Source organism: Callithrix jacchus, chromosome 19, assembly GCF_049354715.1.
Source record: "Callithrix jacchus isolate 240 chromosome 19, calJac240_pri, whole genome shotgun sequence".
NCBI lineage: Eukaryota > Metazoa > Chordata > Mammalia > Primates > Cebidae > Callithrix > Callithrix jacchus.
Window position 1 is genome coordinate 41,747,158 of NC_133520.1, and position 17,187 is coordinate 41,764,344.

General features: G+C 46.6%; 1 protein-coding gene across 4 annotated transcripts in view; it reads right to left on the reverse strand.

The window, feature by feature from the left end:
* Positions 1-295: 295 nt before the first annotated feature.
* The window catches only part of SPMIP3 (sperm microtubule inner protein 3), a 31,863-nt gene continuing 14,971 nt past the window's right edge, over positions 296-17,187 (reverse strand). Inside the window, exons 4-5 of one of the 4 annotated variants that reach the window (XM_017966694.5) lie at positions 15,022-15,194; positions 2,140-2,972 (exon numbers count right to left, since the gene is read on the reverse strand). In XM_017966694.5, the coding sequence (XP_017822183.1) occupies positions 2,854-2,972; positions 15,022-15,194 (292 nt within the window). In that variant the 3' untranslated portion in view covers positions 2,140-2,853. Of the gene's footprint in view, positions 2,973-15,021; positions 15,195-17,187 lie in introns of all 4 variants that reach the window. The other 3 variants (XM_078357200.1, XM_035280806.3, XM_035280809.3) reach the window with 3 other exon arrangements.

Consider the following 17,187-nt stretch of genomic DNA (forward strand, 5'->3'; position numbering starts at 1 on the left):
ATCTTAGCTCACTGCAAACTCCGCCTCCTGGGTTCAAGCGATTCTCCTGCTTCAGCCTCCCAAGTAGCTAGGAGTACAGGTGCCCGCCACCACACCTGGATAAGTTTTGTATTTTAGTAGAAACAGGGTTTCACCATGTTGGCTAGGTTGGTCTCAAACTCCTGACCTCAAGTGATCCGCCTGCCTCAGCCTCCTAAAGTGCTGGGATTATAGGCATGAGCCACTGCGCCCAGCCCCTCTATTATACTTTTAAAAAAAGAAAAAGAAATTTGGGTAACAGGTATTTGGATAGATATCTCTGAATGGGCAAAAAACACAAAGATATTTGTGTCCCATGTGAAGGTTCATTGAAGGGGACCTCAAGAGAGGATTTTGTTAATTAATTTTTTTTCTGGGTCAAGATAGTATTTGTCGCCAGGCTGGAATGCAATCATCCCACCTCAGCCTCCTGAATAACTTGGACTACGGGTGCATGCCTGGCTTATTTATTTATTTTGTAGAGATGAGGTTTTAACATATTGACCAGACTGATCTCAAACTCCAGGGCTCAAGCAATTCTTCCTACCTCAGGCTCCCAAAGTGCTGGGATTGCAGGCATGTGCCACTGCACCCAGCCAACAGAGAAGGATTTTAATAATAAAATGGATAGGCTGATCCATTCTGTAGATACCAGTCAGATTCTTTCCCCAGCCACCACTATCATTACCCAAGGAGCTCATGAATAAAATAGCCATGGTGGCAAGGATGGAGTTTATACATGGGCTCAGCAACATGAACTTCAACTTGCCAAGGCCAGCCTGGCCCCCAGTACGGCACCATTCCCTGGAGTGATCAGTTAGCTACCTGGGGGCAGGTGGGTTACATGGGATTGCTTCCATCATAGAAGGGGCAGCAGTTTGTCCTTACTAAAACAGACACTTACTCTGGATGTGGATTTGTCTTCCCTGAATGCAGTATTTCTGCAGAAACTCCTATGTGTGGACTTACAGAAAGCCTTTTCCACCATCGTGCTGTTCCACACAGCATTGCGTTCTGATTAAAGAATTCAACATTACAGCCAAAGAAGTGCAGCAAGGGGCTTATGCTCATGCTCACGGAATTTTTGGGTCTCACTGTGTTCCCCACTGTATCCGGAAGCAGCTGGCTTGACAGAGCCATGGAATCGCCTTTTGTGGAATCAGTTGTGGTACCAGCTAGGGGGTGATACCTTGCAGCGCTTTCAGGAAGCTTCTCCAGAAGGCTGGAAATGCTCTGAATCAGTGTCCAATATACGGTGCTCGCTCTCCCACAGCTGGGATTCACAGATCCAGGAATCAAGAGGTAGACATGGGAGTAGTGTGACTATTACCCTTAGTAACCCATTAGCAAAATGTTTGCTTACTGTTCCCAGGACTTTGTGCTCTGCTGGCCCAGAGATCTTAGTTCCAGAGGGAGGAACGCTCCCGCTAGGAGACACAGTGATCCGTTGAACTGGACTTAAGACTGCTGCCCAGCCATTGTGGTCTCCTCGTGCCTCTGAGTCAACAAGCTAAGAAGGAAGTTAGTTGCTGGTTGGGGCGGTTGATTTGCATTACCAAGGGGAAACTGGACCACTCCCCAAAGGAGGACTGTCTGGAGTACAGGTCACTTAGGATGCCTCAGCATTACCACGCCTTGTGATTAAGGTTAGGGTAAAACTACAACAACGCAATCCAGGCAGGACTGCTAACCACCAGATCCTTCAGGAATGGAGGTTTAGGCCGCTCCACCAGGTAAAGAACCATGACTGCTGACTTGTGTGTTGAGGTCAAAAGGAATACAGAATGGATAGTAGCAGGCGGCCATTATAAAAACGGGGATAAGGGCTGTAGTCACCATATGGCCTCTTTTTTTGAGACAGAGTTGCCCAGGCCGGACTGCAGTGGCATGATCTCGGCTCGCTGTAGCCTCTGCCTCTTGGGTTCCAGTGATTCTCCTGCCTCAGCCTCCCAGGTAGCTGGGATTATGGGCACATACCACCATGACTGGCTAATTTTTGTATTTTTAGTAGAGATGCGGTTTCACCATGTTGGCCAGGCTGGTCTCAAACTCCTGACCTCGTGATCTGTCCGCCTTGGTCTCCCAAAGTGCTGGGATTACAGGCGTGAGCCACCGTGCTTGGCTGGAACTCTGCATTCTTGGGAGAAGTTTATGAATTATGTGGTGTTATTTGGGGGTGAGTGAAGAGGGGATGAGTGCTGGGGAACTGGGGGAGGACAGAGGTCCCCAGAAGCAAAATGTAAGGTTCTTGTCTTTGGGATCCTTTCCTCTCCTTAGAGAAGACCTGTTAGCTTTCTGCCTGAGGAGCTGATGCCTAGCTGTCAGGCTTTCTTCTTGCCAAGACAGGGGTGTTAACTCCTGCAGACGAACTTTGAGTTAATACTTTTTACCAGCCCCACATCTCACTACAGCCCCATGCTATACCTGGGTTTCTCCATCCACAGCCCCTTTAGGGTCCCTAGTGCCAGTCTTCTTTCCAATTGGCCGTGACCCCCAGGTTCTTTTTTATTTTTCCCAGCAGTGGTGCAATGATTGTGCAGATGCAGTGATTCTTACCTGAGCCTCCGTATAACCACTGGCCTATGTGTAAGATGGTTTGCCAGCATCAGCAGCAAGACTGGGAGTGGGGCTAAAAACCAAGTTCTCTTAAGGCTAGATCGTGATTCCCTGCTCTAAGCTGACCAACGTAATCTGAAAAGAATTTGCCGCATGTAAATATTTTAGGATTGTAGTCATCTGTATATACACTTCCATTAAAAGTAGTTCTGCTCCCATTAACTTAGTCTAAAAGAGTCACCTAAGAATGCCAGACGTTATTTTGTTCGAATGCCATGGTTATTTTAGGTTAGAAGCATTTCTTTCAAAGCCGCTTCTCTCTTCACAACAGTAGAGCTCTGGCAGTGAATTAAGTGGTCGAGGATTCAGCGAAACTGTGGCTAATTTCTGGTTCCAATCTGGAATAGAAAACAAATTAAGGATTTATTTTAAGACTCCTCACTCGTAATTTTTAACACACTGTCCTTTTAGCAATTGTGCACAATAACAAAATAACTTTCAGGGTTTAAGACAAATGAATGCATTTAAAATGTTGGAAAAGGACTTGGTCAAAAGGTTGCTTTTTAGGTTCAGTCTCTGATTAAGAGGCATATTATTGAATTATGCCTCTTTAAATTGAATATACAGAAAATGTTTTTGGCAGGTATGATAGATATTACAATAAACAGAAAATATGCCTGACATGGTGGCTCAAGCTTGTAATCCCAGCACTTTGGGAGGCCAAGGCAGGTGGATCATTTGAGGTCAGGAGTTCAAGACCAGCTTGGCCAACATGGTGAAACCCCATCTCTACTAAAAATACAAAATTAGCCAGGCATGGTGGCAGGCTCCTTTAATCCCAGTTACTCAGGAGGTTGAGGCAGGAGAATTGCTTGAACCGGGAGGCACAGGTTGCAGTGAGCCAAGGTCGCACCATTGCACTCTAGCCTGGGCAACAAGAATGAAACTTCATCTCAAAAAAAAAGAAAAAGAAATCAATGAAGTTCATCCATTCTTCTTACAATAACACAAACCAGAAACCTAGGAGTCACCCTTGACTACTGTCTGCCCAACCAAATCCAATTAATTATCACTCTCTATCTCTCCCACATCCACTGCCACGCCCCCGCCCAAGCCACCTGGACTCACCTGAAACACTGATATCCTTTCACCTTGCCTAGACTCCTGCTGTCATCCAATCTCCAGACAACAGCCAAAGAACACACTTTAAACCTTATCTTTCTTCAACTGGGAGTCCATTTCACCATCTGCTTTGCTATCAGAAGCAACAGAGTGACAAGTACATTGCCCAAGGCCACACAGCCAGGAAATGGCAGAGGCAGCACTCAAAATCTACAGGCCTTACTTGAGAGTTCCCATATCTTATCCACCCACCATTCTGCCATCCCTAAATTCATACCTATTGGCGTTCCTTTGTATTTTATAACCTCTAATCTATAATCACTAACAGTTTTGCTTATCTAAAAATAAGGATTCCAAGAGGACTTTAATACAATTATTGCTCAAGGAACCAAAGACTAGTGTTTCAATAGCATTGTAACAAAACTTTTTTTTTGAGACGGAGTCTTACTCTGTCACCCAGGCTGGAGTGCAGTGGTGCCATCTTGGCTCACTGCAACCTCTGCCTTTCATGTTCAAGAGATTCTCCTGCCTCAGCCAAGTAGCTGGGATTACAGGTGCCCACCACCAGCACCCCTGGCTAATTTTTGTATTTTTAGTAGAGATGGGGTTTTGCCATGTTGGCCAGGCTAGTCTGGAACTCCTGACCTCAACTGATCTGCCCACCTTGGCCTCCTAAAGTGCTAGGAGGGACCTAATAATATAATAAATTTTTGTTGCAATGTAACAGAGTAATTCTCAGTGGTACACTGATATTGCCATCTCAGAAAGATTAATTTGCCTAAGTATACATAGCTTATGAGAGGTGCGGTCCACATTTAACACAGAACAGACTCCGACATCATCAATCTTTCTAGTCTGTTCTAGTCTACTTCCTCAGTGCCTCAAGAGTATCTGAAGAAATAAACATTTCTGGATATTAAGAATGGACATTTCACTAACCCAAGGGGTATGACTAGAAGTGAAATCCTTGAGGATTTTTCAGATTGAATCAAGTGTGATTCTCTCTGTAGTTAGCAACAACACGACTTCCCAAGTTTTACGCAAAGGAGTCCAGTAGCAACGCCTCAGCCTCCCAAAGTGCTGGGATTACAGGCGTGAGCACCGCACCTGGCCACTGATTTTTATCCTTTCTGCAGTTGAGAATATTGAGAGTCAGAGAGCCTAAGGACCATGCTGTCGGTAAGGACATATGTTTTATCTTGGAAAAATGAGTTATTTGAATTATTTGGCACCAGGGTAAGTAATACAAGGGTAACTTCCTTCTGAGGGTCCATCTCATCTCTAAGTATGCTGTGTTCTGGAAATAGAGTAGTTTATAAGTGTGAGGAATTCCACTCTGCAACTGTTCGTGATCCTTGTAGGACGTACAATGGGGTTGAATCATACACAATTTAACCAGGTGAACTCAACAGTAAATGTGAGAACAGTGGGTGTTATCAACTCTGAAATGTGCTACACAGATCAGGGATGCTGTGGAAAGAACGTGTGAAAGGATTACCATCTGACAAAATGCAATTATCGTTTGTGTGGATTTGTGGTGGGGACTCCTTTGAAAGTCATTGTTGAAAAATAATATGAAGAATTAGTTGATAACCACAGAGGAACTTCAATCACCTTGCTGAGAATTCCAGGTATTTCAAATACTTTGATGATTTAGTATAATCACTCTTCAACCATCAAGAAATTTTGTTTGTTTTTGTTTGTTTTGAGATGGAGTTTCCTTCACCCTGTCGCCCAGGCTGGAATGCAGAAGTGCCATCTCGGCTCACTGCAACCCCCTTCTCCTGGGGTTCAAACACTTCTCCTGCCTCAGCCTCCAGAGTAGCTGGGACTATAGGCATGAGCCACCATGCCTATCTAATTTGCGTGTGCGTGTGTGTGTGTTTCGGTAGAGATGGGGTTTCACCATGTTGGCCAGACTGGTCTCAAACTTCTGACCTCAAGTGATCTACCCACCTCAGCTTCCCAAAGTGCTAGGATTACAGGTGTGAGCCACTGCACCTGGCCAGTCTAAGAGATTTTTCAAGGATAACTTTGATCACGTGTGATTTTTACCTTGTGCACTGATTTTAGAACTTAACTGTATTAGTCTTTTACGGATATTTATTATGGCATATGTTTATTCTTGATCAATAATACTAACAGAAACTAACATTTTTGAAGGTATAGTAATATTACATACAGGCACAATGCTTAAATTCTTTTTTTTTTTTTTTTTTTTGAGGCGGAGTTTCGCTCTTGTTACCCAAGCTGGAGTGCAATGGCGCGATCTCGGCTCACCGCAACCTCTGCCTCCTGGGTTCAGGCAATTCTTCTGCCTCAGCCTCCCGAGTAGCTGAGATTACAGGCACACGCCACCGTGCCCAGCTAATTTTTTGTATTTTTAGTAGAGATGTCGTTTCACCGTATTGACCAGGATGGTCTCGATCTCTTGACCTCGTGATCCACCCGCCTCGGCCTCCCAAAGTGCTGGGATTACAGGCATGAGCCACCGCACCCGGCCAAATTCTTTTTTTTTTTTTTTTTCCAATCTGACAGGGCAGCTTTTTTTTTTTTTGAAGCAGAGTCTCACTCTGTCACCAGGCTGGAGTGCAGTGGGTGTGATAGCCCACTGCATTCTGTACCTCCCGAGTTCAAGTGATTCTCCTGCCTCAGCCTCCCGAGTAGCTGGGATTACAGATGTGTGCCACCACACCCAGCTAATTTTTGTATTTTTAGTAGATATACATTTCACCATATTGGCCTGGATGGTCTGGATCTCCTGACCTCGTGATCCACCTGCCTCGGCCTCCCAAACTGCTGGGATTACAGGCATGAGCCACCACACCCAGCCACTTAAATTCTTTATATGGATATTTCAATTCTATTAGGTAGGTACTATTTTTATCCTTTTTGCAGATGAGAATATTGAGAGTCAGCGAGCCTAAGAACCATGCCGTTGGTAAAGACACATATTTTATCTTGGAGAAAGGAGTTATTTGCATTAGTTGGCACCGGGGTGATACAGGGGTAACTTTCTTCGGAGGGTCCATCTCAGCCTCCCAGGCTATGCATTCTCTGGGAACAGAGCCTTCTCCTGTGTCCACTGTGTCTTGCACATAGTCAGTGCCCAACAAATGCTTCCTAAGGAAATCAGTGAAATTATATGTGCCGAGAAATAATTTTAACTAAGGAAGAATTTCTTAAGCAATAGCCATGATCTATCATGGTCTATGTTTAATCAGACACCTCAGAGAACTGAACATGAAATGCACATCCTTGCTCATCCAGACATATCTTCTGCCCTGACAATCTGATCAAACACTGGCCAGATGGTTAGGATAACAGCCTATACTTTGATAAACAATTTAATATTCTTTCTCTTATTCTGTGAAAAACTCTTCCCCAAGAAATCCCTGTCAAGCCTCTTGCAGACCAGCCCTTTGCCTGCCTATTGTTGTTTCTACAATTATTGTCACCTAAGCATCTCTCAAATGTATCTAAATCTACTGCTGACACCCGCCATCTGTTTCCTAAATCACTGGTTCTCAAACTTGGCTGCACTATGGAGTTACCTGGGGAGTTTTAAAAAACTGCTGATGCCTAGGACTGCCACCGTGCCGCTTTGCATCCAGGTACCCTGATTTAACTGGTATTAGGTATAGCCTATTTGTCCAGATTTTAAACCTCTGAGGAATGGAGCCAAAATTAAGAATCTGTAACCTGGCTGGGTGCGGTGGCTCATGCCTATAACCCTAGCACTTCGGGAGGCTGAGGCGGGTGGTTTGCTTGAGTCCAGAAGTTCGAGACCAGCCTGGGCAACATAGTGAGACCCTGTCTCTACAAAAAAATACAAAAATTAGCTGGGTGTGGTGGCACATGCCTGTAGTCCCAGAGATTGGGGGGCTGAGGTGGGAGGGTCACTCAAGCCTGGGCTGTCAAGGCTGCGGTGAGCCGAGCTTGCACCGCTGCTCTCCAGCCTTGCCAATGAGTGTGAGACCCTGTCTCAAAAAAATAAAAAAATCTTTAACCTAACCACCGCGATTGTCTCCTGACTCTCCACATCCAATCTTTGCCCCATGCTGCCCCCATCCTCCTCCTCCTTTTCTTCTCCACAGTTAGAGTAACATTTTCAAAACGATTTTTAAAAAAATGTTTGATTTCCATAAGTTTTGGGGGGACCAGATGGTGTTTGGTTACGTGGTAAGTTGTTTAGTGGTGATTTGTGAGATTCTGGTGCACCCATCCCGCAATCAGTGTACGCTGAACCCAATTTGTAGTCTTTCATCCCTCACAAAATGAAATTGTGATCTTTACTCCTGCCCTCCTTAAAGCTTTTCAACCGTTTCCCATTAGTCTCAGGCTAGAGGCCAAAACCTGAATGTGGCCTGTGAAGTCTTTCTTACTCTGCCATCTCTTCAGCCACATCCTGCTCCAAGATCCCTCCTGATTTCTGTGCTCCAGCACACTGTTATTTTTGTTAGTCCCTCAAATGTGTCGTGCTCCTTCCTGCCACGGGGCCTTTGCATATGTTGTGCTCTGTGTACCAGTTTGCCTGCTCTTTGCCCAGTTAACTTTTAGCTTATGCTTCAGCTCTCAGCTCATCATTTCCTAAGGGAAACTTTCTCTGACTTATTACAGGCTCTTCACCACCATGAGGTTAAATCCTGCTTCATAGCATTTAAGGCAAGTAGACTTTTATGGTTACTTATTTTTTAGAGTTGGGGTCTTGCTATGTTGCCCAGGCTGGAGTACAGTAGTACAGTCCCAGCTCACTGAAGCCCCAAACTCCTGGGCTCAAGCAGTCCTTCTGACTCAGCCTCCTGAGTAGCTGGGACCACAGGTGTTGCCATGTCCAGTTAATTCTTAAATTTTTTTTGTAGAAATGGGTTCTCACTGTGTCACCCAAGCTGGTCTCAAACTGCTGTCCTCAAGCAATCCTCCCACCTTGGCCTCCCAAAGTGCTGGGATTACAGGCGTGCGCCACCACACGCATTCATTATTATAGGGTAAAGACATCTTGTGTCTCTGTTTGCTTCACGTGCTGGGATTACAGGCGTGCGCCACCACAGCCATTCATGATTGTAGGGTAAAGACATCTTGTGTCTCTGTTTGCTTCACGTGCTGGGATTACAGGCGTGCGCCACCACAGCTATTCATGATTATAGGGTAAAGACATCTTGTGTCTCTGTTTGCTTCACGTGGTATTCCTAAAACGTGGCACATTGACTGGCACTTGAATGGGCTCTCAAATTATTTACTGAAGGAGTAAGTATGGATGAGTGAAAATGTTTGTGGCATCAAATGTATCACCAAGTCCAATTGGTGCCACCCCAAAAATATCTCTGGAATCCATTTATTTTTCCTTATGTTCCCTGCTGGTCCCAGCCACTGTCATCTCTGGTCTAACCTACTAAACTGTTTCTCAATGGTCTGCCTGAGAAACTTTCCCCTCCATTTTCCCTTCCAAACAGTGTCCTCACAGCAGCCGGAGTAATACAAATAATGCCTTGAAAATATAATAAGTTGCCGGGCGCTGTGGCTCAGGCCTGTAATCCTAGCACTTTGGGAGGCCGAGGCAGGTGCATCACGAGGTCAGGTTAGACCATCCTGGCTAACACTGTGAAACCCTGTCTCTACTAAAAATACAAAAAATTAGCCTGGCATGGTGGCACACGCCTGTGGTCCCAGCTGCTCAGGAGGCTGAGGCAGAAGAATCCCTTGAACCCAGGAGGTGGAGGTTGCAGTAAGCCGAGATCACACCACTGCAATCCAGCCTGGGCGACACAGTGAGACTCCATCTCAAAAAGAAGAATAAATAAATAAATAAAATGGAGGATGTCTTTCTTCTGTTAAAAATCCTTCAGTGTCTTACCACTGCTTTTAGAATAAGATCCAGCTGCTTGATCACTGTTACCCCCCACACAACACTGGTCTCCTTTCTGTCCCTCAAATATGCCAAGCCCGTCCCAGCTTCCAGGCTTTTACACTTACCGTTACTTTTGCCTGAAATGCTCTTTATATGACTCACTCTTATTTTTCAGGGCTCAGCTAAAATGGCATAGACATTTTCCCTGACTGCCCTATTTAAAGTGACTTCCTTTAGCTAGCCTCCTCTCCCTGCTTATTCCCATACAGCACTACCACAATCTATGATTTGAAAAAAAAGTGCACTTGGCTATGCTCCAGATCACCCAGCAGAATGTCAGCTTTGTGGAAGGAGGTATCTTGTCTGCCCTGGTCACTGTACTCAGCAGATAGTGTCTGGTTTATAATAGGTGCTCAATAAACAGCTAAATCATAGTTGGATCACCAGCTTCCAGCGTGGACCTCAATGATTCCTGCCCCCTGGTATTCATTCCTTGTGTAATCCTCTACACACCGAAGTGACAATGTGTGACTTTTGTTTTTTGAGACAGAGTCCTGCTCTGTCACCCAGGCTGGAGTGCAGTGACACGATCTCAACTCACTGCAACCTCTGCCTCCTGGGTTCAAGTGATTCTCCTGCCTCAGCCTCCTGAGTAGCTGGGATTATAGGCATTTGCCACCATGTCTGGCTAGTTTTTGTATTTTTAATAGAGACGGAGTTACACTGTGTTGGCCAGGCTGGTTTTGAACTCCTAATCTCAGGTAAACTGTCCACCTCAGCCTCCCAAAGTGCTGGGATTACAGGCATGAGCCACTGTGCCTGGCCAAGAAGTGACAGTGTGTGACTTTTGAGCCTGGGTCATAAAAAGCATTGCGGTTTCCACCGTGGTCTCAGATTGCCCTGTCTAAGGGAAGCTAACTGCCATGTGCTGAGGACACTAAGCAGCCCCATGGAGAGACCCACATGGAAAGGCAATGAGGTCTCCAGCCAACAGTGAGCACCAGCTCAGCAACCATGTGTGCGAGTCCCCTTGGAGGTGGATCCTCCAGCCCAAGTCAAGCCTTCAGGCAAGACTGCAGCCGCCACCATCATCTGACCAAAACCTTAAGAGAGACCCCGAGCCAGAATGTCCAGCTGAGCAGTGCTCAAATTCCTACCCATGGAAACCATGAGAACATTTAAAAAAAACATCATTAATGTTTTTGGTCACTACATTTTGGAATGATTTGTTACTCAGCAATAGATAACAAATAGACGTTCCATCAACAGTTCAATAAATGAAGAATGACTATATAAACATAAATCATTCTAGAATTGGTCCGGCTGCAAGCCTCACTGAACAGGGGACTATCTGAAGCTGTTTCTCCTCTTACGGTGCCCAGGCTGCACAACTTTCTGGTACCATGTTTTTAATTGTGCCCAGATCCCAACTTGACTGTGTCTTCTGCCTCCATCCAGTATTTCTATCAGAGGTATCAACAGTTTTGCAAAAATGAGAGGTTACAGAGTTGTCTTTCCTTTTTTACCTGTGCTTTTTCTGTTAGCACTGTCCTTTTTCTTTTTCTTTTTTTTTTTTTTTTTGAGATGTAGTCTTGCTCTGTAACCCAGGCTGGAGTGCAGTGGCACGATCTTGGCTCACTGCAACCTCTGCCTTCCAAGTTCCAGTTCAGGCAGTTCTCCTGCCTCACCCTCCCAAGTAGCTGGGATTACAGGCACATGCCACCATGCCCAGCTAATTTTTGTATTTTTAGTAGAGACAGAGTTTCATTATGTTGGCTAGGTTGGTCTTGAACTCCTGACCTCATGATCTGCTTGCCTTGGCCTCCCAAAGTCCTGGGATTACAGGTGCGAGCCATCATGCCCGGCCATGCCCTGTCCTTTTCACTCCAAATGCTCTGCCGTGTGCATCTTCTTTCCATTTCCCCTGAAACTTCCCTAGCTCAATTGAAAAGCTTTGGAGGGTAAGATATCTTGGCTTGGGCTGGACAGACGACTTATCAGGTACTTGCTTGAGTAGACTTTTTAAAGTCTCAAAGCCTCAGTTTCCCCTTCTGCTAAATGGAGCTAACAATAATAATACTACCTACTTCACGGGGACTGTTACCACTCATTGCAACGATGAGTGTGTACACGTACGTGTGTGTGAGTAGGTCACTCGGCACGGTTCCAGGCACATGACAGGCATTCTTAAATCCTAACAGCTATCCCAAAAGGTAGACTTTGATTCTTCATGTTACAGAGGAGCAAAAAGGTTCAGAAAAGCCAAGGATGTTACCCAGCACCACGTAGCTAGAACACGCCGGGCCTGCGGTGTTGTGATGCCCGCATCCTGTTCACTCCTTCACGCTGCTCACGCTGCATCACTGCAACAGCGAGCTGCCCCTCTCACCCGCAGTCCATGTCTTGTCCCACCCATTCTGAGCAGAGCTGACAGACTAATACCCTCTAAGGCCGACTGGGTCACTCCCTTGACTATGATCCTACAATGGTTCTGGTTGTCCAAATTCGACTTCCCAAATGCTTTCGGCTGCTCTTCGGTTCCTGGACTCTCTCCTACTGCTCTGCCAATCTGCATGTTAACCTTTCACTCGCCCCTTCTACTCTGCCCAATCAGGCCAGCATTTCCCTCACGGGCGTCCTCTCCACTCCCGTGCATGCCTCACCATCCTACGCGCGGTCCCTAGCTGCAGGGACCCATCTCTGCTGTCCTCGTTTCTTCTCCACTGTGCATACCTGGCCCATCAAGGCCCAACTCCGGTCCCCATTCCTGCACGCTGCCCTCCTGGCTGTTCTAGGCCCCAGTGATCTCGCTTTTTTTTTTTTTTTTTTTTTTTGAGATGGAATCTCCCTCTGTCACCAGGCTGGAGTGCAATAACGCAATCTCTGCTCACAGCACCCTCTGCCTCCTGGGTTCAAGCGATTCTCCTGCCTTAGCATCCCGGGTAGTTGGGATTACAGGCATGTGCCACCACGCCCGGCTAATTTTTTTTTTGAGAAGGAGTTTTGCTCTTGTCGCCTAGGCTGGAGTACAGTGACATAATCTCCGCTCACTGCAACCTCCGCCTCCTGGGTTCAAGGGAGGCTCCGGCCTCAGCCTCCCAGGTAGCTGGAATTACAGGCACGCACTACCACACCCAGCAAATTTTTGTATTTTTAGGAGAAATGGGGTTTTGCCATGTTGGCCAGGCTGGTCTCGAACTTCTAACCTCAGGTGATCCACCTGCCTCGGCCTCCCAAAGGGCTGGGATTTCAGGCGTGAGCCATCGCGCCCAGCCCCTTCTTTCAGCTCCTGCTCCTCTACTTGGTATTTAGTCCTCAAGCCTCATCTTCCAGCTCCCGAAGGACCAAAATCATCAGCTGGACGGACTTTGTATGAACTGGCACAATACATAGTAGATGGTAAATACTTCATTGCTCTACTAAAATTTATTTATCTCCATCAGTTTGGAAAGAATTAGGAACTGTCTTCTAAACTAAGCGAGGGAGAACACCGTTGGCATCTGTCTGTCTGTCTGTCTATGAGACCTCGTAGCAGAGGAGTTGCAAAGGTCCTGTTGAGGGTCACTTTGGAAGCAGAGGCCCACCCGGATTTCCTCACGCAAAGGAAACAGATTTCAGAGTCCCAGTTGGTCTTGCAGGGACAAAGCTCAGCCAGTCCTGTGGGATGGGAACCCCACTGATGTTTTCTGGCCACCTCCTCTTTTTGGTCCCTCCTAAACTCCCAGCAGCTTCTAGTTCTCTAAGCCTCATCCTTCCTCCAGCCCTAACCCCTGTCCCACTAATCCCCGGCTTCCATCACTACAGACCCGCAAGGGTCCCTGGGGCTGCAACCCTACCACTCTGCATTCCCTCCCAGCACCTGCTTTCCCAGTGACCTTGACCTCAGCCCCGGCCTCCTCCCCAGTCCCCCCGCTTCATCAGGCTCCAATCTTCTCTGAGCCCCCAGAACCCGGCTTTGCCCTGCTTGGAGCCTCTCATCCCAAAGCCCTGCTGTCAACCTCTGGTTCCATCGCAGCTTCATCTATTGCCATCCCTATCCCTGGCTCAACCGCCCCAAGACCCACCTCTCCCGCCCATTCCTGCTCTTCCTGTGCTGCGTTTGCTGTTCCCTGGGGCCCCGCCCAGGCCATCTCCTCTGGCATTCCATATTTTAAGTAAAAGAAAGTGAGTCCCTTTAAAGAAAACTATTAAATAAATAGTAGTACAGGGACACTCAGCTGTGACAGAGGCTGTGTAGCTTCAGAGTCAAGCATAGCTTGGGGTGAAATGACCTGGGTCTGAATTCTGCTTCTCCTGCCTCCTAGCTGTGTGACCTGGGCTAGGTAATAAATGTTTCTGACTTGGCTTTTCCTACTGTAAAATTGGGAACATAGTAGCTCTTTATCTCAAGGAGCTACTTTGAGGTCTCAATATGTGCCTACCACTGTGTAACCGCCTCCAAAATGTTGAGGCTTATTCATTTAAAGTCTGTCGGCCAGGCGCAGTGGCTCATGCCTGTAATCCCAGTTCTTTGGGAAGCCAAGGTGGGCAGATCACTTCCGGTCAGGAGTTCAAGACCAGCCTGGCCAACATGGTAAGACCCCCGTCTCTACTAAAAATACAAAAATTAGCCTGGTGTGGTGGTGTGTGCCTGTAGTCCCAGCTACTCGGGAGGTTGAGGCAGGAGAATTGCTTGAACCCAGAAGGTGGAGGTTGCAGTGAGCCCAGATGGCACCACTGCACTCCAGCCTGGGTGAGAGAGTGAGACTCTGTCTTAAAAAAAAAAAAAAATCTGTCAATGAGGTAATTCATCCCAAGAAGTAAAATTCAGAGCACTAATGAAGCAGGGACACAAGCAATGTTTAAGTTGGTGTCTGCATGTCCTCCCCCAGGGTCCTGTACGTCAGGGAGACTCAGTCCCTTTCAGCATTTTTTACATGCTGCAGCATCAAACATTACGAGGGGAACTTGGAATTTCTGAAACATGCCTCCAAGTGTCACATCATTGCCATAAAGTTTGAAATCAGGAATAAGAAAAGTTCCCTAACAGTACATTTAGGCACAATAATGATCTTGTCATGTGACAAGGGGTCAGTGAAGAGGGGTCAACCAGGGGTGGTGGCTCACACCTGTAATCCCAGCACTTTGAGAAGCTGAGGTGGGAAGGATCATTTGGGGCCAGGAGTTCAAGACCAGCCCAGGCAACATAGCAAGACCCTGTCTCTAAAAAAAAAAAAGGGGGTCAGACTTGATGCTGTGTCTTAATAAGGGTATATGCATTTCCATCCCTGAAGTCTCCTCTGCAGGGAGCTGTGTAGGGAGGAACCTTGGGGGGGCCTGTAAATTATTCCTGCACCCAGAAACACACTCGCATATCCATGCCCCCAACTTGACTGGTCCCAAACAGGCTCCCTGAGACAGCGAGCCCATGCGAGATGCTGATCTGTGGCCCAGACAAGGTTAATCTCAGAGAGTTAAGAGCAGTCAGCCTGACTTACCAATCTCATAAAATGGCAGAGAATAGTCTCTTTGGTAAGTGGTTTCTTTATACCATGGTTCGGCAGGCTTTGAATGTCTTCGAAAACAAATATAGCGAACGAGTGTCTGTTGGTCTAATTGCGGCTGATAGTGATATTTTCTCTTGGGTGGAATTGTCAAGTCTATGAGCGGTCTAAATGGAAACAGAAACAGTTTGCTGAAAACCCGATAGAAAAAAGCAATCCATTTTCTCATCAGCTGAAATCCATTCTCTGGACGTGGCCATGGGCTAACAAGAGAGTATTGACAAGACTCCCACAGCTCTGAGAGCAGCCCTGGCAAAGCTTTAGTAGATAGCTCAGGGACTTCTGCTCCTGTTCTTCCCTTTAGCCTCCCTCCTCCTCTCCAGTCACGGGTCCTAGGAGGTGATGTGCATCACACCCTCCACTAGATCCACCCATGTGCAGCCACTTCCCACATTCCAGAGGTCCCGGTGCCTGTTCCCTGTGTAACTGTTCTGTGGATGTTTGGTCGCTTTGAGGAACCAGTGCAGGGCTGATGTGGTGGCTCACGTCTGTAATCTCAGCATTTTTGGAGGCTGAGGAGGGGCAGATTGCTTGAACTCAGGAGTTCAAGGCCAGCCTGGGCAACATGGCAAAACCCTGTCTCTACAAAATAATACAAAAATTAGCTGGGTGTGGTGGCATGCACCTGTGGTCCTAGCTACTAGAGAGGCTTAGGTGGGAGGATCCCTTGAGCCCAGGAGGCAGAGGTTACAGTGAGCAGAGATCAAGCCTGGGTAACAGAGCAAGACCCTGTCTCAAAGACAAAACAAAAAAAGAATCCAGTACATCTGGTTATCTGGTTAGGGTTAGACTAGCCACTGCGCGCCTCTTGGGGTCTGACAGACCTAAAATCAGTTATAACCTTCCTGGACCCCTACTCAAATAGATATCCCCTGGGAAAGAAAAGCAGACAGCCAAAATGTAGTGGCAAAATATCGCTTGTGGCAGCATCCTTTCACTGGCACAGCTCTGGTGATATATACTAAAACCTTGAAAATGTGCACATATTTTGTCCCGGCAATTAGACGTCAACAAAGACTTAGCTCTAAGAATGCGTGTGAAAGTCTTTTTTTTTTTTGAGACGGAGTTTCGCTCTTGTTACCCAGGCTGGAAGTGCAATGGCGCAGTCTCGGCTCACCGCAACCTCCGCCTCCTGGGTTCAGGCAATTCTCCTGCCTCAGCCTCCTGAGTAGCTGGGATTACAGGCACGCGCCACCATGCCCAGCTAATTTTTTGTATTTTTAGTAGAGACGGGGTTTCACCATGTTGACCAGGATGGTCTTGATCTCTTGACCTCGTGATCCACCCGCCTCGGCCTCCCAAAGTGCTGGGATTACAGGCGCCAGCCACCGTGATAATAAAAGAGTGGGGACAGCTTTCCTGTAAAAAAAAAACAGGAAATTATTTAGACAGTGACACAGAAATATGTGAGGACACCATGCCACCATCAAAAGCGATGCCGTACAGCCGGGCGCGGTGGCCCACACCTGTAATCCCAGCGCTTTGGGAGGCTGAGACTGGCGATCACCTGAGGTCAGGGGTTCAAAACCAGCCTGGCCAATATAGTGAAACCCATCTCTACTAAAAATACAAAAGTTAGCCGGGCGTGGTGGTGGACGCCTGTTAATCCCAGCTACTTGAGAGTCTGAGGCAGGAGAATCGCTTGAACCCAGGAGGTGGAGGTTGCGGTGAGCTGACATCATGCCATTGCACTCCAGCCTGGGCGACAGAGCGAGACTCCATCTAAAAAAAAAAAAAAGGATGTTGTAGAATTATAATTTTTGAAATGGAAAAAAGTCCACAATACGTTATTAGGTTTAAACAAAGGTTTCAATTGAATTATGCACTGAATTGAATTAAATTACATTCATTTCAATTGAATTAAATGGATGAATTGTATGGCATGTGAATTATCTCAGTGCAGCTGTTACCAAAAATAAAAAGGTTTTAAAACACCCATCCCATCCTATTTTGGATGATTCTGCATGATTATCTCTGGGGATGATGTTGTGGATAATTTTCAAGCATTTCATTTTTTATTGTGAATGTTTTCTGAATGTTCTCATAAACCGTTATGTTTTTAAACTATAAAATAGATGAGATGAGTTGCTGCTGACATGA